Source organism: Vespa crabro, chromosome 9, assembly GCF_910589235.1.
Source record: "Vespa crabro chromosome 9, iyVesCrab1.2, whole genome shotgun sequence".
Lineage (NCBI taxonomy): Eukaryota > Metazoa > Arthropoda > Insecta > Hymenoptera > Vespidae > Vespa > Vespa crabro.
The window spans coordinates 7,190,438-7,212,129 of NC_060963.1; the positions used below are offsets into that span (position 1 = coordinate 7,190,438).

At 37.8% G+C, this 21,692-nt stretch overlaps 2 protein-coding genes across 11 annotated transcripts in view; both read right to left on the minus strand.

Annotated features, from left to right (window-relative positions):
• LOC124426690 (potassium voltage-gated channel protein Shaw) overlaps positions 1-11,956 on the minus strand; it is a 15,677-nt gene extending 3,721 nt beyond the window's left edge. For 2 of the 5 annotated variants that reach the window (XM_046968708.1, XM_046968712.1), the window contains exons 1-4: positions 11,398-11,953; positions 5,337-5,715; positions 2,404-2,598; positions 40-1,111 (exon numbers count right to left, since the gene is read on the minus strand). In XM_046968708.1, the coding sequence (XP_046824664.1) occupies positions 40-1,111; positions 2,404-2,598; positions 5,337-5,663 (1,594 nt within the window). In that variant the 5' untranslated portion in view covers positions 5,664-5,715; positions 11,398-11,953. Of the gene's footprint in view, positions 1-39; positions 1,112-2,403; positions 2,599-5,336; positions 5,716-9,774; positions 9,877-11,397 lie in introns of all 5 variants that reach the window. The other 3 variants (XM_046968709.1, XM_046968711.1, XM_046968713.1) reach the window with 3 other exon arrangements.
• A 1,697-nt stretch (positions 11,957-13,653) lies between these two features.
• LOC124426689 (potassium voltage-gated channel protein Shaw-like) lies at positions 13,654-20,643 on the minus strand. 6 transcript variants are annotated; one of them, XM_046968706.1, is made up of 7 exons: positions 20,560-20,643; positions 18,911-19,224; positions 18,199-18,657; positions 17,781-18,068; positions 16,743-16,952; positions 16,331-16,525; positions 13,654-14,962 (listed from the first exon to the last, which is right to left on the minus strand). In XM_046968706.1, exons 2-7 carry the CDS (start codon positions 19,205-19,207, stop codon positions 14,738-14,740), a joined length of 1,674 nt encoding a protein of 557 aa, XP_046824662.1. In that variant the 5' UTR covers positions 19,208-19,224; positions 20,560-20,643; the 3' UTR covers positions 13,654-14,737. The 6 variants fall into 6 exon arrangements, with proteins under 6 accessions (XP_046824662.1, XP_046824658.1, XP_046824659.1 ...); XM_046968702.1 differs by having other exon boundaries at positions 18,911-19,880; positions 19,968-20,637; XM_046968703.1 differs by having other exon boundaries at positions 18,911-19,367; positions 19,439-20,637.
• Positions 20,644-21,692: the final 1,049 nt, after the last annotated feature.

Below are 21,692 nucleotides of genomic sequence, written 5' to 3' on the forward strand. Positions count from 1 at the left end.
AAAGTAAAGAAGAGAGAAAGAGAGAGAATGTCAGGGTACCTGATTTGGTAGCGAAGGGATCCTTGGGATGATTGGTCTTGATGGCGTTCATCCTACGGTTCTGAGGCCCCTGATGAGGAGGAGGGCAACCACCAGCTGGTTGCTGTCCATGCGTAACGCCAGAGGACGGAGGGCCCCCACCGGTCGTGGTGTGTTGGCTGACCGGTCCATGTCCTCCAATTCCAGGAGGTCCACCAACGGTTCCACCAACACCAGTAGCACCAATGCCAGTTGGTCCAACACCGGGAGGCGCGCCTGGCGCCCTGACCCTTGGTTGTTCGACGGGTAAGACACGACGTCTCTTCTTTGGTAGCTTGGCTCGCGCCTGCGTGTGACTGTAATACATCGCAAAGTTGCTGACGATCACGGGCACCGGCAGGGCGATCGTGAGGACACCGGCCAGGGCACATAGCGCGCCTACGAACATTCCCACATATGTCTTCGGTACCATGTCCCCGTAACCAACCGTGGTCATCGTCACAAGAGCCCACCATAAGCCGAGAGGTATGCTCTTAAAGTCATTCTCTGGATTTGATTGGGTCCTCTCGGCGTAGTACACCAGACTTGCAAATATCACGATGCCGAGGACAAGAAAGAATACCAGCAGGGTCAGTTCCTTTGCCGAGGCACGGAACGTTTGGATCAAAATCTTCAGGCCGGATGAATGACGGGTGAGCTTAAACAGCCTCATTATACGTATGATGCTCAAGAATTCAAGAAAGTCCGCGTTTTCCAGATGGGATGCGAATCGTTGCAATGCCAAGTCAAGGTAGAAACTCAATGTTGCCACCATGTCGATCAAATTGACCGAACTTTTTATAAAGACGCAACGATTTGGACTTGCTGTTATCCGTATAAGGAACTCCAGGGTAAACCAAGCGTTGCAGACACACTCGATGTAGAAGAAGACGTCGTGGGCGTTCGTGCGCGTTTTGTCGAGCACCCAAGACGTCATGTTGCCCGCTTTCACCGGCCGATTCACTATCACTGGCACTCGCATGTCAGGATGAGTCTTCAGGCAGAATGATAGTATGGAGACGCAGATGAAGAAGACCGAAACTATGCTGATTACCTGTTGAAGATCGACATAGAAATCTTGATAAGATTTGTTTCGAGAAGCACAATCAGGTACCATCCCTTATGATTTTCTCATTTCTTCTTTTTCTTTTACGTTCGTTGGGAGATGTGAACAAAACAAAAATATTCCAAAACGAAAATTGCATTTCTGACACTCTTGACCGGTACGCTTTCATCTTCTGATTTAATAATTTAATAATTTTTTTGTTTTAATAATTTTTATATTTTCTACTTGCTATTATGGGGGAAACAACTTCGCTTGAGAGAATCTTTGAAAAGCACGATATGGAACGATAGTGAAAATTTCTAGATATTTTTCTATTTAGAATTAGGCTATTACACTTTTTTATAACGTCGATGTAAGCACGGCGGAAGGTTTCATCGATGTAAGTAATTTATGATCACATAGTCAGGAACGAAGCAAGTAATATAATATGATTTATGGGATAAGTACGGTGGACGTGAAAATAAGGTGAACATAAATTTGTTTCGTTTATTTTCTTTTTCTCTTTCTCCATCTCTCCGTCCCTCTTTCTCTCTCTCTCTCTTTCTCTCTCTTTTTCATTTTTTTTTCTTTACGTCAACATAAATATGCAAAGCCATATTTTCAAAGGGCGACACTGATATTGCGGATTTAAAGGTACTTCATGACAAATATCGTTACTCCAAGAGAAAAGTGAAAAATCGTCAAGCATAGCCGCTGGCTAAATCATTTGCCGTTGAACAAGCGAGAAAAGGGAGACGAAGGAAAAAAATAACATGAAATGCCCCAATAAGATGAATCACATAGCGTACTATGGCGAAACATGAAAATTGACTATCATACTCCGTTCGATCTCTTGTTAAGGGCGAAGAATGTAATAGTTGGGATAAGTGAGAGGGATAAGTGACTTGGTGTGTATGTATATATATGTATACAATAGTAGAACGGGTAAAGAAAAAGACAAGGTACGATAATAGCTTAAGAATAAGCGAAACGAGAGAAATGTAAACGTTAAAAGTAAACATTAAAGGGGTGTAAAAGAAGGAGGGAAAAAAGAAGCATATCGAAGGGGGATTCGACGATATAGTACCGTAATATCCGATACATTCCCTCCTATTGATTGCGACGCTGAACTGTAGACAGGTCAAATGTAATAAATTTACGTATAAAAATTAATAATTATTGATGATACGATGTAAATAGAGAGAAGCTTTAGTTTTAAATTGAAACGATATCAACGAAGATTTTCAAGTTTACGCACTCTCGTTTCCAATTATAGAGAATTTCTTTGCATCATCACTGACCTTGGCGGCAGGAGAGGAGTACGGTTCGTCGAAGAGTGACCACATTTGAGGCTTGAGTTTTTGCCACCAGGTGAGAGTGCCCTCGTAATAGGCTTCCTCGAAGCCAAACTTTCTGGCCAGTTCTTCATCCGTCGGCTTCTCCGTGTCCAAATCCAACCTGTCCAGGACCGTCAGCGTTTCCTGCGTGTCCCGATGCTGATGATGGATGATGGAGTCGACGAGAGATGCGTCAAGGGGAGGGGCAACAACGATCGTTATTCGTACCTGTGAATTTCTCTCTTTCTCTTTCCTCTCTCTCTCTCTCTCTCTCTCTTTCTCTTTTTTCTCTCCCTCTCTTTCTCTTTTCTCTCTTTCTCTCTCTCTCTTTCTCTCTCTTTCTTTCTCTTTCCCGAGGATGCTTTTCATATTTTCCTCGAGACTAGATAAAACGCGTGCAAAAGCGTATATACCGAGCTTTGGACTTCGCGCGAGTGCTACGTTATTCTTTTTTCGATAAAATCGATAGCGAAAGCCGTCTTTGCTGAAACCTCGACCGTCAACGACGGAGACGATATAAAAATAATGCCGTGCCGTTGTCTCGATGTTATTTGCATAAGTTTCGTTCGTCGTTATGCTTGAATATTCTATCTTTACAAAAAGATATAGAAAAGAAAAGGAAAAAGAATAAACGAAAAGAAATATTTGTGTGATTTGTTACGATACAGAAAAGTATCTTTTTTATTTCTTTTTTCTGAAATGAACGATCATGTCGATAGTTGTTAGATATTTGTCGGGATGGAAAATCTCTCATAGTTTTTATGAGTCCTGAATCAATGCTTCAAGTATCTTTGAGATAAACCATTCGGTCGAAAAGAAGCACCGGGTCCATCAAGAGGGAAGAGATTATCCAACTTTAAGATGTTGAGAACCTACAGTGAGATTTCTGTCGATTCACGATACTTTAATATTATTTTCCTCAGTTCAAAATCTTCCTAGTTTCTCCTTTTTTCTTTTTCCTTTTTTTAATCTATTCTCATTATTCATCGTCATTGAGTTTTAATAATGGTATCGATCAATTTATAATTAATCACGCAATTCTCGAGGAATAATCGGCAAATGCCAATTAACGACTACGGTATCATAATTCGAAGAATGATTTCACAAAGCATTCAATGATAACCACAACTCGATAGGAATAGATTATAAACACATGGATTCGGTTGAACGAATAAATTTAACGAGCTTCCCGTGTACACATTATTTCGAGGAAGGAAGAAGCCTGTTTTTCAAAATAATTTGCTTTCAGCTTTTAAATTGAAATAAGACATCAAATATTCGAACTCTAATAAGCAGAGATATATACGAGAATTGAATTTCGTTTACGTCAATGATTCGTTAGCACAGAAAGCAAACAGTTTATTAGCATTTGAGCAGATATTGTTTTTAAAATATACTTTGCTAATTACTATTCATCAAGTTCGTGTAACAAAACATGATTATTTTATCAAATTCATTCCTTTTATTACTTTTGACGTAATAATAATTTATTTATCCAACGTATGTAAAATTAAGTATTAATACTTTCGATGAAATAATATGGAGTAGCATTACATTAATCGTGGAAACTATCTTCTTTCGTTATGAAATACGATGCAAAATAGGTCAAGTCTATATTATAATTTCTATACAATACGATACTGCTTCATACACATTAGAGTAACTTTAGAGTTTGACCCAATGAGAAACGTACTATTTGGATAAATGTTTATTTTTATCTTCGAAATGAATTAATACCAAACGATCGAAAGACGATTCGGAAAGTCATTCAGTAAAGTCTTGGCAACAAATATTGATTGACTTTCATTTTGTGTATTACGAGATAATAAATCATCAATTCCCAGGCGTCTACGATCAACAGAATACTGAATACTATTCACAGAAATATTGTTTGGGTAGGAATCGTTCATATCTAAGAAAATATAATAATCATATCTAAGAGCAGTGACTACTACAAAATTATGAAAAGAAATTCATTATTTCGTTAGTTTATTTTGATAATAATTATATTATTTTGATAATTTCTCATTTAGATTCGGTGCTTCTTTTTTTTCGATTGATAAGAGTTTCCTTTTCTTTTCTTTTCGTTTCTTTTTTTTGTAAATTTCTGTTTAGTTACAGAATAGTGCTTAAAGCTGTGCAAGCTTTGGTGCATCCCAAAATCGGTCTGACGTGTCGGAATCTTCTTGCGGTAACTCTCGCTCGTTAAGAAACCTCGTTACGAAATCATCACACGAAACGACCGTTTGCACCGAGTTCGCGAGATCCTCTCTCATTAAGATCCTTCCACACTTGCGATGGCGATAGTAGTAATATCATAGCTCGGATTAACGAGACTCTGGCTGCTTTAAACTCGTACGGCTACTTGTTTCTAAAAATGTGTCGACTTACGTGAGTAAGTAGACTTCAACATTTGGTACGAATTAAAACTTGAAAGGGATGACTTTTAAAGGAACGTACAAAATGTTCAGTTTAAATTTCATTTTAACTTATTTCTTGTTTTATCATATGGGTAAAAAATTTATTATCCGACAAAAGAATTATATCGTTTATTATCCTACGGAAAGATGAGAGACTTTCAAAAAATTTGAATCGAGGGGTTACGAAATAAACGAATGTTTTCTCCGAATCCCCTCGACGAATCAATGAAATAAATGACATTGTCAAACGATTATCATTTCTTTTTTTGTTGCTTTTTCATAGTTTTCTCTACTGTCGATAAATAATCGCATTGAACGATTTCTCTTTTTTTCTTTTTTCTTTCTTCTGTTTTCTTTATTCTTTTCAGATTCAAGCGAAATGATAAACGAACATTGAAACAAGTCGACTTAACGATCAGATATATGCGAAGCATGGTGCAAAGAACGTGGATTAAAGAGGGAGTGAAGATTTGATACCTGGGTATATGTCATCCAACAACAAGGTTCGACTTGATTGGAGTCGAGACCCCAAAAGTCGAGTTCTTCTTCGAAAAGTGGCCCGCAGACGTCCGTGGGATAATGGAGCTTTCCAGTGCGATAATAGTTGAGAACCTGAGCGAAGACTCCTGGATGCCTATCGAAGAAGTATTCGTTGAGGATCGGATCGTAGTTCGCGAGGGCTTCAGTCAATCTCGAGAGCCTCGTCGCCGGGATCTTCTTCAAGGTTGCCTTATATGTTTCATGCCGTATCCCACCCACGTTAAGAACCACGCGGTTCTCCGCGTCCATGTTTATCAGATTCATTTTGATCACGGCTCTGCTACCGCCTGCCCTGACTGGAAGAAACCCACGTGTCCTACGATCGGCAAAATAGAAAAAAGAAAACGAATTAATAGGTAATTAACTCATTAATAACAGTTAAAGATGTTAATGAAGGACCATTTCGATGTCTGATTAGAATTTAATGGAAGCTATCTATTCTTTTCAAATTGAGGGATACGATTTTGATCTAATGACTCTTTGATATAGACAGAAAAGTTATAGGGTGTAATTGTGAAAGAGCTTCTCGAATCGATTTGACATTTATGACACAGCTCAATGAAATTGAATAGAATTTAAAGAGCGAGAAATCGCAGGTGGTTTTAGAACTAAAGAAGTTCGAGAAAGGAAAAGGAATTTAAATAGTCAGTTTCTCTTTCTTTTTATTTTTTTTATTCACTAGATCTATCGAAGTAACTCGGTATTTCGATATAACCGATTAAAAGTTAATCGATTGGATGTTGGAAGGGTAGATGATAAAAGGAAGAAAATCGACTTTTTTAATGGGCACGATTCGAAGCCGGTCTTCGATTCAGTAAGCTGCGTACTGAATTGCACTTTATCCGATGCGCCATCGGATCCGATCGATTTCTCATTTAGTAAGTAAGTAAGAAAAGACAGGGAAAAATGGAAAATAAAATATCTTCGTAGACTAAACGGAGTTGAGAAGCGAAAGAAACTAACATTGTTGTGTCACACGTTCGCAAATGGGACGTGTCACGGGCCGTTGGATGAAATAGGATAAGAAAGACATTGAGAAAATTCATTTGACGTAACCATATACCTTTGTACGGAATAGAACGAAAGATCTTTTGTGATTTGTTCCATCGAATCTCGAGATATTAAGATTGAGATTTTCACAAAATGTTCAACATTATACGTTTTATCGATTACTTCAGATAATTCAATGGCTAGGGGCTCTTTCCAAAAGAGCCAATTCAGTAGCAAAAGCAATTAGAGAGATTGCCATGATGCTATTAGCCAACGCGTTCCTAAACGCAATCAAGGAGGCTCGTGTCGTCATATATGACGAGAAAGGATTGAAATAGAACGTTCCTACGAAGGATTACTCTGATCTTTGGAGAAGAGAAATCAAAATTGTATATATATACATAATCTTGATTATATATATATCATCGTATAATGTTTATATATAAGTTCGAAGTTGCCACGGAGAAATCTATGGTAATGTAAAACATGGCCAGTACCAATCTGCATCGCTTATGACACGATATCGGCATAATGCTTGCGCAGATTTTACTTGGCCAACCTTGAAACCTGCATACAAATAATACAATGTTACGTTTGTCTCTCTCGTAGGTTCACAAGATTAATATCATACTTACGATCAAGAGTCATGATATCGATATATCTATTTCTCTTTTCGGGATATCTGCCAACTATTATTGGCAAATCGCGAGTCGTTCATGTACGGCGACGTCGAATCGTTCTTTATCGATCTCTCCATGTCGTCCTAGAAAGCGCGTAAAAACCGAGTTCGATAAGCCGGTTAGATTATTTTTTTTTTTCTTGTCCCATCTTTTCATTTTCTCTCTTTCGAACGCACGGAACCTGGAAATTCTTTTCGTTGTGGCTTTCAAACTGTAGCTTCATTCAACGCATTGCAACAATGTCGACCCGTTAAAAACGATAGACGTTGCGAATGCACTTGCTCGTAATGGACATGTTCGTAGACAGGTATTCGTTTGAAAAAAAAAGAAAAAAGAAAAGAAGATAGAATGGGGAAAAAATGCATCGACACCATTATACAAATGGATCGAATGTATATATTATCTTCGACTGTTGGAAAAGCAAGTGGTGTTGTTGAATATAGGAAACAATAGAGAAAACAAGGCCATTCAAATAAGAGGTATCGTTGTTCGGATTTTCTATTTTTTTTTTTTCTTTTTTTGATCTATGAACGTTGAGGTATTTGAAAATATTTGTAATATTTTAATGGAAAACGAAATAAGAAAAGGATCAGGATTTTCCTTTGAAATAGATTGTATTGAAGTTGAAGATTTTAGACAAACATTTCGTTCGAATTCGATCACCTCGACGAGTTTTCCTGGAATCATTCAATCGATCGTTACGGCCAACGCTTATTACGTTTGATTTCTCTGCCAGTACCAAGTTCGAGAGTGATATTAAGAGTGCCATGAAACGTCGATATTTCTCGACTTTTTCGCGACGAGAGGTCAGCTGAGAAGGAAAATAACTTCTCTGGGATGTAATTGGAACGCTCCAATTACACGACCATTTAATGGTTTCACAAATAAACGACATTAATCGTGTCGTCGCTATGCTCTAGTATCACACCTTTTCCTTTTTTTATTCTTATTGAAAAGAAAGAGGATAACTCAAAGAATATCTTATTTCATATTATCACGTGTTAGTCTTGATATGAAAGCAAAAGATTTTAGTCGAATGGCACGCTGATGTTCCGTATAACGTATATGACGCATCCCATAATTCGATTTCAATGGCCGATAGTCGAATCAGATACAGTTGGCCTATGAAATGTCCATAACTGAATTGATACACGTCGAAAACAAATCAACGTAGTGGTAAACAATGCGATCTCTATCTACGATTGTTGTACAAAATACACTTTTGGAAACCATACCGGTACCGTTTGAAAAATCTTTTTTCGATGGAAAAGATAAAGGAGTTATTTTATCCTATCTGAAAATAAATTTTGTTCTTTTGTTGATGCGGGTCTATGGCCGGTCCAGCCAATTATCACGGTAGAAAAATTATACGGTGTGGTAAACTTGAATTTGGAGTTCACTAAACGTCGAACGTAGCTCTTGTCGAAGGACTAAATTTCAAGCGATATACAAACCAGTATTTCCAGTCGAACAATTTTCTCGCCAGAATAACGGGGGAACCTTCTTTCTTTCGAGATCCATTTATTTTGGTACGAGATTTATCAATCCGTAGAAAACAGGTCGTCTCGTCTTTTTCAAAAATCAATGTCTCGCGCAGATTTTCGCGAAGTTTTTACACGTAGACGTTTGGGTTGCGAGTACAAATTTCTTCTCCCACCTTTTTCATAGGTGTGGCTTTGAATCTATCCATTTCTACGAGTTCATTCGAGCGACCCATGTCGCCTTGACGTACGATTTACGTTAGATTCGTCCAATCGTTCTCCTTTCTTCGAATGTCGAATGTCACGAAATAAAAATCGTTTACTTTTTTTCTCAGCATTATCGCAGACTCGATACAATTTATAAAGTGCTTTGGAAAAATCGATTCGGACGTGTCCACATTTATTGGCTCGTGTTACTTGCGTTTCATGAACTTACAAATAGGTATACGTACAATACCAAAGTACGCATATGAGTATTCTTATAGCAAGGATCGGTGGGGAGATTTAAAAATACACGTAGAAGTCGTTAACGGATATATTTCATGAGTATTTAATGGAATGCGTGTGTCGTTAGCCCCGCAGAGACACCTAGCAGAGAAATTTAGTCGAATCAATGAGGGATTCGCGAGCATGAAAGAGGCAGTAACGACCCCCTCCCTAAAAATAGACTACCTCGGAATGGAAGACTCGCTCTTCGGGAGGGTTAAAACTTAGACCTCGCGGTCTCGAAGGAAAGTATTTGATTCGTTTGAAAGACCTTCATGTCGTGGAAAGATTAATCTCGATTTCTATAAAATTATATATATATATCTTGAAGCGAGTGTTAGGGAAAAAGAACCACCTGCCGGCATGGCAAAAGACAGGTTTTCTTCATGCTATACAATAAGGTTGACGATGGAAGTAACGACAGTGATGAGATTGGTCGTCGTTTCGAATAAATTTTTTACACTATTTGGAATAATTTTATTACTGTCTTATAACTCGCGATTAGTTCAAACTAAAGTAAAGGTATTTGACCGACGGTTGAATGAGAGATACCGAAATAGGGGAAGTGAAAAGTTACTTGGAAAGTACACCGATCATGACTCAATACACGTACATTCTAAATCGATAACTGGAGCGTATTCAGAATGTGCGAATAGTTTGACCGAAAGTCTGCAAGGTTAAGCGGAATGAAAACTCATGGAGTTGGATGTTTAAAGAGTGAGAGACATGATGAGAGACCTTCGTAGAGCACGTTGCTACCAGTAGGGGTGGTAAATCGGTCGATTCTCCTCGGTCATCATCGTCAGCGAATGTATTCGTCGTCCAATACGAGAACGGTAACTGCGATCGAAACACAGCTTGGTGGGCACTGGCTCGCTTCGTCGTTCATGACGTCACGAGCGGAATCGCACACGTGCACGTACAAGAAAGATATGTAGAGGAGGCTGAGAAGGATGAAGAGAGCAAGAGAGAGAGGGAGAGAGAGAGAGAGAGAGAAGGAAAGGATGAGAAGAAGAGAGAAAGAGTAAGGAAGAAAGAAACAGAGAGAGAGAGATAGAGAAAGAGTAAGAGAGAAAGGAACAAACGGAGACAGAAAGAAGAAGAAGGAGATAAAGAAAGAGAGAAAGAGAGAGATAAGGAGGTTGACACATAAAGGAGCACGCGCGAATTTTTCTTCGAGGCGAGTCGAACGAATCGTTGTCTCAAGCAACAGCGGTAGCAGTATCAGTAGTAATAGCAGAAATGACTGGCGTTGGTAGCGACCGTAGCAGTAGTAAAAGCAACGATAATGCCGACAGTAGTAACGGCCGGCCCCTTGTCGCTTGAATCGATAGTCTGCGTGCACGAAATGCCGATAAGAGCGCTCGTTGCTTCCAACGTCCTTGTCGGTGGCACTCGTTTGCTCGTTCTGAGGGCGAATGTGAGTACGAGAATACGAGTACGATAGAGAAACAGAAAGAGAGAGAGAGAGAGAGAGAGAGAGAGATAGATAGAAAGAGAAAAAGAGATGGATGATCGTTCTACACAGTGGCGTTCCCCTTCACGCACGGAGCCGGTGCTGGCTTTTGTCCTCTCGCACGCTCGTGTCTCGCGTGGTTGTATGAATCGAAGAGCGATCGTGCTATGAACAATGTGTGGAGGTGGAAAATAGGGAGAAAGAGTAGAACGAAAAGGATGAGGAGAAAGAGGAAGAGGAAGTGGAGAGGAGAAGGTAGAGGGAAACGAAAGGACGCGCGTTCTGATTTACTGGCTAAACGTAGCATACACGAGGGGTAGCTGACCGGAACACACGTCGGATCGAACTTCTCTACGAAGGATTGATCGAGGGCAAACGGAAGGTAGACGTTTCGAACAAGCACCCATCGCAAAGGCAAACGAGAAAGAAAGATAGACAGAAAGACGTAGAAGGGAAGTCAGAGAGAGACTTACTCTTTTTTTCTTTCTCTCTCTCTTTTTTCTCTTTATTTCGTTAAAAAAAGAGAAAAGCAAACGAGGGATTAGAAGAATAAAGAGTGTGAAACTAACCAAGAGATAGAGATAAAGACAGAGAAATAAAGGGGGAGAGAGAGAAGGAGAGCAAGAGGGAGAGAGGGGGAAAATGGTCGAAGGAGGAGGCCGACGCATAGAGAGAGAGAGAGAGAGAGAGAGAGAGAGAGAGAGAGAGAGAGAGAGAGAGACAGAGAGAGACAGAGAGACTCTGCGAGGAAGGTGGAGGCACGAATCGATGTAGGACACATGTCCCGATAAGCATCGGCACGTCGTCGTTGTCATCTTTTTTTTTCTTGGACAATTTCACGAAAATTTATATGCCAAGATAGAAAGAGAAAAAAAGGGAGGAAAAATTTCATGCAGAATACCCACCCTTGATTGCAGTTTCTTCATGTCTTGTACTTCTTCCGCGGTGGCATCTTCTCAGCGACGGCACTCGTTGGTTGAATCGTACACCTTCCCCATTTTTCTACTTCTTACTTCTTACTTTCTCGTATTTTAATGTAAAACACGAAAGAGAGCTTTCTTTCTTTTCTTTTTTTTTCTCGAGCACTTATTTTTTTTTCCTGTTTTTTTTCCAGCAACTACGCCTCGGTACTTGCAATGAATCGACACGGACTCATCCTCGTACTTTGGGTAGCGACACGAAAAGAATAAATGAGAAAGTTAAAAGAAGAGAAATGAAATATGAATATTACAGAGAGGGAGAGAGAGAGAGAGAGAGAGAGAGAGAGAGAGAGAGAGAGAGAGACAGACAGAGAAAGAGGGGAGGAAATAAGCAAAGTAGAGAAACGGACGAGAAAGCTCGGACGTGCTTACGGAGCGCGTCTCTCGACTCGCGCGCACGGACCGGACTGACACCGACGACGCGAGCGACGCTTCGACGACGTCGAAAGACAGCGAGTGCGCTTCTGAGCGTGCTCCTTCGACGCGGCCTACTGCTGCTGTTACTGCTGCTACTGTTACTGCTGTTATCTAGCTAGCTAGCTAGCAATTCTAGTAGTAATAGTAGTAGTAGTAGTAATAGTAGTAGTAGTAGTAGTAGTGCAGAGAGTAGGGTGGTGGCGTGCCGTGCCGTGCCGCGTCGTGACGCGCCACGCCGTGTCGAGCCAAGCCAAGTTAAGCTGAGAAGAGAAAACCAAGCGGAATTACGCGCAGGCGTCGCGCAAGTTCGCGCCGATCGCACGCCCCTAACACGTTTTACATCCTTTCCTTTACGTGCCATAACTATTGCTTGAGTCTGACTTCACGCCGACATTATCTACTTTCTTCAACGAATCTTAACTAGAACTTAGTTAAATGTAATTCTTTTCTTTCTTTCTCGTTTTCATTCGCTTCTTTTTTTATTCTTCTTCGTTGTTTTATTCTTTTATTTTATCATTTTTAGAAATAATACAAATCCGTATATTTTATTAATGAATAGTGACGACTATAGTCAACTATAATCGTTTCTTACCAACTACTTATTTTTTTACTACTACTGTTATTACTACTACTTTTACTATTATTATTACTACTAGTTGTGTTACTACTACTGATACTATTACTTTTGTCCTTCTCAATTCGACCTATTTTTATTTTATTTCGCAGACTTTTTATTTTCGCCCAGTAAAATTTTTTCAGCGAAATCGTTCTCAAGGATTGAATCGGTCGATAAGAAGGTCCTATATCCCTACCACTACCCTTTTTCTCCCTTTTTTTATTCATTCATTTATTCCCTCAACTCTCGAAGATCGATTGTATATTGGAATGCATAAGCTTCCATTGAGTATTATGTAAATGTATTTTAATGTCTCTAATATATTTCTTTTTTTACTCATTATTTAACAAAGAACAAATATTCTAAATCTCGATCGTTGATCTCATCGATTTCGTATAAGGATGATGACGACAGCAAGAAAAAGCATCGTTTTTTTACCACCTTTATCAATCGACCTTTCTATATAATAAACGTCGGAACATCTGTTGTGAATGGAACGAAATTATCAGCATATTTAGAAAAATCGAACGTCGTTGTCAAACATCTAAACGCGTTGGGACCAAAGATACGACTTATCGTGATCCACAAGCCAATATATCTGTACCTTCATCATACTTAAAACTCTTAGTTCCGATATGAATCGATAAAATAAGACCATGATATCGAATTTCTTTTTGGTTCTTATTGTTAAGTTAATCGCGAAAAAATTAACGTTTAATAGCATCTACTTGACAGTCGTCAAGTCGTAGCTTGCATATAAAATAATCGTTTTTAATTGAAAAATTTCTTTTGAATTAAAAGAATATTTTATGCATTAACCATAGAGCGTAGGATGTAAACGAGTAAATACCATCATGCTTTCCCTTGCACTACACATTTAGGATCGAATAATAGCAAATGTTTACTCGAGTCGATCCCTCACCCTACTTGACAAGCTTTTCCATCCTCCTTTACGATGCCATGCGAGGACAGACGGCAAATGGATTCTCGTTTACTTGGTTCTAAGATAGACAGAGTAGATTCTTTTTTCTTATTTTCTTTTTTGTGTTTTTTCTTTTTTATTTTTTGACAGCTTCATCATTGGAAAGATTATTGGATAACTTAGAGAAATGAATATTTTCATATAATCATATAATATGTAATTGAGCTTTCATGAAACAAAGAAAGACATTTATTTTCAAATATTAATACAACATATATATTAAGAAAAAATTCATATTCTATCTTCTTACATGCATATCTAACATCCCAATCCTTCTTCATTTTCTCTTAACGAGAGTGAAAAAGATAAAGTTCATGCGCGCGCACATTGCGCTCTAGCAGTCGCGTTTTCCCGCAGAAACAAGCGGACACGCGGACTCTTTTGTTCTTTTATCAGCGCATCTCTTCTCTTCTCTCGACATTCCAGAGTACTTGTAACAACCTAATCAATCTCGTTAGCTTGACAGTTCAGAAGAGAAGTGTCTGAAGAGGAAGATACTATCTGAATAAAATTTTTTTTTTTCTTCAAGAGAGAGATATTCCTTGAGATAAAGAATATTAGAATATTACAATGAAGTGTAGACAAAATAAAAAAAAAAAAAAAACAAAAAAATAAATATTAAGAGAGGGGGAGAGAGAAGAAGGGAGCGGAATCTCGAAAACTACACTTGCGTACACAGAGACGTTTACTTATTTACCTTGTCGCGTCAAGAACGATTCAAAGGTATGTCCCGAGGGTGCATATCATCATACGTCTCTCTCTCTCTCTCTCTTTATCTACCTACTTATCTATCTATCTATCTATCTCTATCTCTCTATCTCTTTCTTTTCTTCACTTTATGCATGTAATGTATCAACGTCTGTGCGTGTCTATACTGAGTAGAGAAAAGTGGGGAGATCCCACAGAGCCTGAATAAACCGTTCTAGCGGTCGATGGCTTACGCTTGCGCCGTGAAACCTCTTGCGTCAAAGAGTTCCACGGTTTTCCACGTTTTGCAAGGTATTATCGTTGATACGCTACTGGACTCTTTTAATGGCCTCGAATTGGTCGATTGACTTTACGATGAAACATGATCGTTGCACGATCAACGCACTTTTCTTTTTGTTCATTCTCATTGATTTTTCTTTCATCTTCTCTCTTAGTCTCTTAAATGTTTTTATCGTTGATCGTTGCAACTTTTCTTTTTTTTCTTTTTTTTTCTTTTGTTAGAATAATATATAATGATATTTAAAAAAAACAATATATTTTTATCACAAAATATAATGGAGAATGTTTTGAGAATGTTGTCTCTCTTTTCGATGATTCGTTTCCTCTTCTGGATGAACGATTTCGGCGACACGTTGCTCTTCCATCTTATCATCTTGAGGTAGATCGCTATCTCGGCAGTCAGATACGCTAGTTCCTTCGGATTCTTGACTGGGCGAAGTGGTGCGCGCACGATGTTCGATTTCCGCTAGATTTATCACGATATTCGGCTGTAAGCAGAATATAAATTCTATGGACTATCGGTTGACGTTCAACCACCTTGTTTGTTCAATTTTTGAACATTTTTTTTCAAGTAATCTTTCTGTAAATCTTTGAAATATAACAATTTTTTGAGTTCTTTTTTTAATTTGTATAGTTTGTATGAAATAGATTCGATTCATGAGGATATTTTTTCCTATTAGTATTAATCTTATTCAAAGAAATTTAGGCCGAAAGCATATCATATAGTTTCCTTTAATAACGCACTGAAACGAGTTCGACGTTTCAAATGTCAGCATATTTTGAGTCGAAAATTTACATAACCGAATCACGGGAGCATACCGGCCGAGTTTCCGCCGGCTTTTTCGAGATATCAGCATCGAGAGCTTTAAATCTCGACTTGTCGAAAATAGATTGCTAAAGTTAGTTTATTCGAGGAATCAGTACAATGGATAAAACGTAATTCAAAATTCCAAGTACATTCCAAGAAAAATCTTATTCCGTTGCTCGATTAAACGAAATTATTAATAAGATAAACGATAAAAGGAAGATTTGAGTTTATTGGTTCGTTGGTCAGGATAAAAGCGAGAATGCGTTTTGTTACGACATTGCAAAATTTGCAAAACTAGGTCGGGCTCGTAAAAGAGTAAGTGTACGTTGATACAAATTTGCTTAGAAATTTGTAGAATGGAGAGAACGAGAGAAAGAGCGATATGAAGCTATTTTAGAACTGACTAATTGCTATGTCGTTCTTTTCGCTTTGTGAATTTCTCTAGTCCTCTAATACACACCAGACAATATAATAAAAGAGGTAAAACGAGGAACGTGCGAATTCGCTTTGATGAGGTTTATTATAATTACTTTAATCATTTACTCCTCAAATAATTTAGGATGTCTCGAAATTTGTAATTTAATGCCATAAAAAAAATATATATATATAAAAAAGGCAAAAACTTCATGAATGGAGTTGAAATATACGCAACTAACCGCAAGAGGCTCAGGAGTTTCTAAAAGGTTACTTCCTCTTTTTCTCTCTCTCTCTCTGTCTCTCTTTCTCTTTTTTCTTTCTCTCTTTCTTTCTCTCTCACTATGTCTCTGATGCTAATCGTCCCTTTGAATCTATTTCGTTTATCAACTCTCAAGAGAGAAACTCCGTCATTTGCATAGCTCTCTACTGTCAAGAAGTCGTACTTCTTCGGATATAATCACCCGTAGAAAGTTATCCTTTAACTCGACGAATGCTCGAATGAATTTCATTACGTTGAAATTCTTTGCTTACTCGAGACGCCGTTATAGAGGGAAGGATTGGAAAGTGGATAATATTGAGAAAGCAATTAACGTTGGGACTCGATGCGTTAAAACCATCGTGATAAAAGCACCTGGAGTTGTAGGACGCTGTGCAATCTAGTCATAGGTTGTCGAGTCATGAGAGGTGTCAGCGATCTGTAAGGTGAAGCGTTCAAGAACAAATGTCCCTGAGAATCGAAACGATTTTGATGCATCGACGATCTTCCACGTCTTGGAAATTCTGCTGGGAGTACTCTTCGTCTCTGCTTTGGCAATTTGCTACGTGCCTGAAAAATATTCGATCAAAAGCAAAATATCGTAAGGTGAATCGAAGTGCTGAGCACACGTCATGGTTATATTTTCATAGAACTATGTGCAATCAGAGTAAAAAAGAAAATAAAAGATAAAATTTTATCGGATGAGTAAACTTCGAAAACAGTAAATGAAAGGAAAGCTCTCGAAGAGTTTTCGAAGAAAGGAACGTGAAGAGAGTCATGCTCAAACCTGAGTGTGGGAGTAGAACATAGAGAAGTTGCTGACGATGACGGGAACCGGAAGTGCGATAGCAAGAACGCCGGTCAAGGCGCACAGTCCGCCTATGAACATCCCTGGAAAGGTTTTCGGCGTCATGTCGCCGTAACCGACGGTCGTCATGGTGACTAGAGCCCACCAAAGTCCTCGTGGTATACTGTCAAAGTCGTTGTTGGGATTTTCCTGAAAAGAGCAGCCTACTGGAATTCTTGATATCATTCAACGCGGTCGTTTACGGAGAAAAGGAAATATTAACAAAAGAGGAGGGAAAAGAAAAAAATATAAAAAAAAAGAAAAAACAAGTCTGGTATAAAAGAATAGAAATTTAAATTAGAATTTATAAGCTTAACGAAGGAAACTATTTTAAGTTGTGTGTATTGAACGTAAACGTAAACCAACAAAACTGAAATATTTTCGTATTGGTTTAGACATATGTAATATTATGTGTAATACACGGCTACGTCTATGGATAGAAGATGTTTTGAGTTTTGGTAAAGTGAGTTTCCCTATTCATCAGGGAAAAAAAGTTTTTCTTTTCACCGAAAACGAAAGAGTACGGCCTTTAACTTTAATTGGAATGATGCTTGCTATTTAACGAATTGGTTCAATGATTCATGCGTAGATGTTCGTTCGAACGCAAGTAATGAAGGTACGTAATAAACTTGACCATTCGAGCACATATCTTATAGTGTGTTGAGAAAGAAGAAAAGAAAGAAAGAATACAGGCGTATCTTCAAGGTGGGCTCCTTTTTTCACGAACGCGGCTTCTTTTCATGATTCATGTTCTTATGAATTTTTCAGAGAAAAGTCAAGCCCATTTTCTTTGTCACTCCCTTTGACGTTATGAGGAAAGCCTTCATTTTAGACGGTCCGTTTGATATCTCGATCCTTTGTTCGATGTAAAGATAAAATCTTTCATCGTCTTAATTAATATCCTTATTTTCGAGGAAAATCATCCTTCTTCTTATGACAGGAATTAAATAAATTGTTTAATTGTTTTTAGGTACTTACTTGAAGTCGTTCGGCATAAAAAATAAGACTAGCGAAGAGAACTATGCCCAAAGCAAGGAAGAAAACCAACAATGCGAGCTCTTTCGCGGATGCTTTGAAAGTATGTATGAGGATTCTCAAGCCAGGTGAATGTCTGGTCAATTTAAAGAGTCGAAGTACTCTTGCTATCGAGAGGACCTCAAGATACAGGCTAGACTCCGTCAAGAATTCCGTGTAGAAGCTGAACGTTGCCGCTAAATCGATCGCATTCACCGGCGACACAGCGAATCGCTTTAGGCTTGGACTGACCTACAATAGAATCCTTTCCTTTCGTCTTCCCTCGAGATAAATTTTACGTAGGAATTTGAAGTATAGTAAATCGTTCGAAATTTCAAAGACTTCCTTTCATATCAAATTCAAATAAGATATTCATACTTACCAAGCATCGAAGTGTTATCTCGAATGTGAACCAAGCATTACAAGCGTGTTCAATGTAATAAAATGCTCTATGTGGTCGACCGATTTCATTCTCGTAATGTTGAGTGAATTCTACGGAGTAGTTAGAAGGAGAATCATCCGTTCTAATTTGTGGTAGATTACTAGGATGGCTCTTTAAGCAAAAGCAGAGAACCGAGAGACAGATGAAGAAGATCGAAATGCAGGCGATGCACTTTGCCGACCTCGACGAGTAAGGCTCGTCGAAGAGAGCCCAGATTCTCGGACGTAATCGCTGCCACTTTGTCAATGTTCCACGATTATATTCCTCCTCGTAACCAAAGAGACGAGAAATTTCCTCGTCGCTAAGCTTTTCGCCTTCAATGTCTAATTTATCCAATATGGCCAATGTTGCTTGTGTATCTCTATGAATACTGTAAGTACTCCAGCAGCAAGGTTCAACCTTTAAAAAATTAACTTGACATTTTAATAGATTTTTATTAATGTAATAATTGTGTTACTTTTGTAAACTTGGTAATTTTAAAAAACGAAAGAATTATCGAGTTCGAAACTTTGAAACTACGTGACCAAAGATAATGCTCTTGAAAATAAGTACGTCTATTCAAATAATTTGTTTTCATTTTATACCCTTTGAGAACTCGTTGATTATCTAGGATTGAAATAGATTTCAACTTGTTAAAGTTTTTCAAACTAACCTGATTCGAATCAAGACCCCAGAAATCAAGTTCTTCTTCAAAAAGAGGACCGCAAACATCCGTGGGATAGTGCAGCTTGCCTGTACGATAGTAATTGAGAACCTGTGCGAAGACACCGGGATGCCTGTCGTAGAAATATTCGTTCAATATCGGATCGTAATTTACCGATGCCTCGGTGAGTCGTGACAATCTCGTCGCCGGTATTTTCTTCAAGGTCGCTTTATACGTCTCGTGACGTATTCCACCGACGTTAAGTATCACCCGGTCGTTCCATCTTTCATCATCCACTTTCCTCATCCTCTCACTTGAATTTTCTTCGATCGCATGGCACGCAATTCACGATGATAAAGAAAGTTATGCGAAAGCGAGCAAGTAAGGCAAGAAAAACATTTTTCCGTCAAGATGAGGAATGACCGAACTTTTTTTCTCCCAGCGATTCTCTGCCGTTCTTGAATTTCTACGAATATTTTACGCGACGCTTTGCATTGCTATGATTGATATTTTTAGTTCTCCAAATTTTTTATCTACCTCTGACATTCGCCTTTCTCTTTCGAATAGAAGATTTACAATCGAACGATTTCAAATAGCTGAGAATTATCGAGTGATTCATCGATAATGCAAAATGGCTCTTGAAACGTGCGTAATTACCGCTTTGCTTCTCGTTAATGATCTCTTCCCTCCCTCCTGTCTCTCTCTCTCTCTCTCTCTCTTCCTCTCTTGTTTTGATTCGATCATTAAATGATACGATTACATCCTATTTATCGAACGCTTGCAATAGACCGCACGATATACCTGAATTACGTTAGGAGCACGTTCGTCAACACATGTACAATGAAAAGCACCGATTTCCTACTCAGCTCCTAACACTGATAAAATTCTACAACGAGACATAGCCACAGGTTGCTTTTTTAATCGTCCACTCGGTCCATTCGATAGCAACTTTACGTCACGATCGTTCTTTTTCGAGGATCTTAAGACGATAAACGATGGCATTAACGTACGTGGATTAACACTGAGCTATTTTTCTATCGTTATTTTAGTAATGCGAAAATAGTACTTTCGAAAATCTCTTGGTGTCGATAACGATGTACTTAATCCAAATCCCTATTTCTCCTGTTTTTTCTTTACTTTTATTTCCTATACCCCCTACGTAGACACCCCTTTTTCGAGTAAATGATTTTACTTAATCACGTTATTAACCAAAGCGACGGTGCATGTTAATGAGAAGAGCGAGTTTAATTACATGATCGACGGTATGATTATAACACTGAAACCAGTATAGAAGCGACGTTAATTCTTGAACACATTATCGTTATATTACAAAATGAAATGAATTAAGTTAGAAGTTGAAAGAGAAAAAGAAAGGTGTACTCTCATTGTCAGTTACCCATGGTTAGTTAAGACTTAAGCAAATTGAAACGCCAAAAGTTTTTGCGGTGATACCGACTCGCATAAAACTGAAAATAACTTTACGGTATGTACATCCTACAGGCATAACCCACGTTATTATTATTTGCTATTATATTAAATAAACATTTTCGGTGATAATGAGTTAATAAAAATCAATAAATGAGATACTTAAAATGTAGAGATTAATATAAAACATATAAATCGATTCATTTCTTAATAATTAATGATTAAAAGTTCACCGTCACTTTGGTAATCGTTTAGCTTGTTCACTATGTGCCTCTAGAATTTATACTGAGACGTTTCGGTCCAAAGGTATAGTTCCGTCGGAAGGAGTAAACTACGTCTCGCGGACGTGGTTAGCAGTTCTATAAATTCAAGCATGTTTATTTGTACGAACAACCACGCATTCCGTCAAACCATCCACACGTTCTCTATATTACTTCTTTCTTCTTTTTTCCATTAAGGAAACTATTTTAATTTTATATATATATATATTTTTTCGAAAGAGAGAGAGAGAGAGAGAGAGAGAGAGAGAGAGGAAGAGAGAGACAATTGTTCAAAGGAGTCGTCCAACTGAAAATAGAATTTAAAAAGGAGTATATATATATATATATATATATATATTCTTTAGCTTTGCGTCTTATTTATACAAACAAGAATTTAAGTCAGCTTTAAGTTAGTTTATATTCCATCGTTTCTAAAGTTAGAAATTCGTGAGATGTTCCTCATAAAATGATATGTATTATACATTAACGCTCTTTTTAGCATTTCACGAGGATGAGTGCTATCGAGATATGTATAACAGTTTAACGATAACATCTATCACATTGTAAAAGGAAAAACGGTGTCTTCCATTGCAAATAGAATATATTAGTATGTAAACTGAAAGATATTTGAAAATAATCTTTTTGAAATTTCATTTATTCATGAATAGAGTTTTTTTATTGATCATAAATAATCTCTTTACTTTTTATCGTAGAATGTTAAATGATATTACAATATACTTGGGAAATATCAATCTTTATAACTTATCGTAGATAAAGTAAAAAATAATGGGTACGTTAATCGTATCATCATAAATATAATAAAGTAATTATTAATTAATTAAGCTTCTTTGAAAGGATGTTTTATCCTATGTGGAAATAAATATCGGTAAAGTAGTTTCTCTAAGTATTCTCAGTTGCATTCGTATAGGGTGCGCCTGTTGTATACAACCATCGTTACTTTTACAAAAATTTTATCTCCTTTGGTAAAACGAATTAATATTCTTTTATAATTGCATTTGAAAGCATTTAAAAATAAAATTACTCATACATTAAATTTTCGTTAATTTTTAAAAATATTTTTCATATAATTTTTGCATTATTTAATT

Coding starts and splice junctions, on each gene's coding strand:
- LOC124426689 (XM_046968706.1), bottom strand. CDS start 19,207: ATGAGGAAAGTGGATGATGAAAGATGGAACGACCGGGTGATACTTAAC. Junction 18,658..18,910: donor GGGGTCTTGATTCGAATCAG/GTTAGTTTGAAA, acceptor AATTTTTTAAAG/GTTGAACCTTGCTGCTGGAG. Junction 16,953..17,780: donor TTTATGCCGAACGACTTCAA/GTAAGTACCTAA, acceptor TGCTCTTTTCAG/GAAAATCCCAACAACGACTT.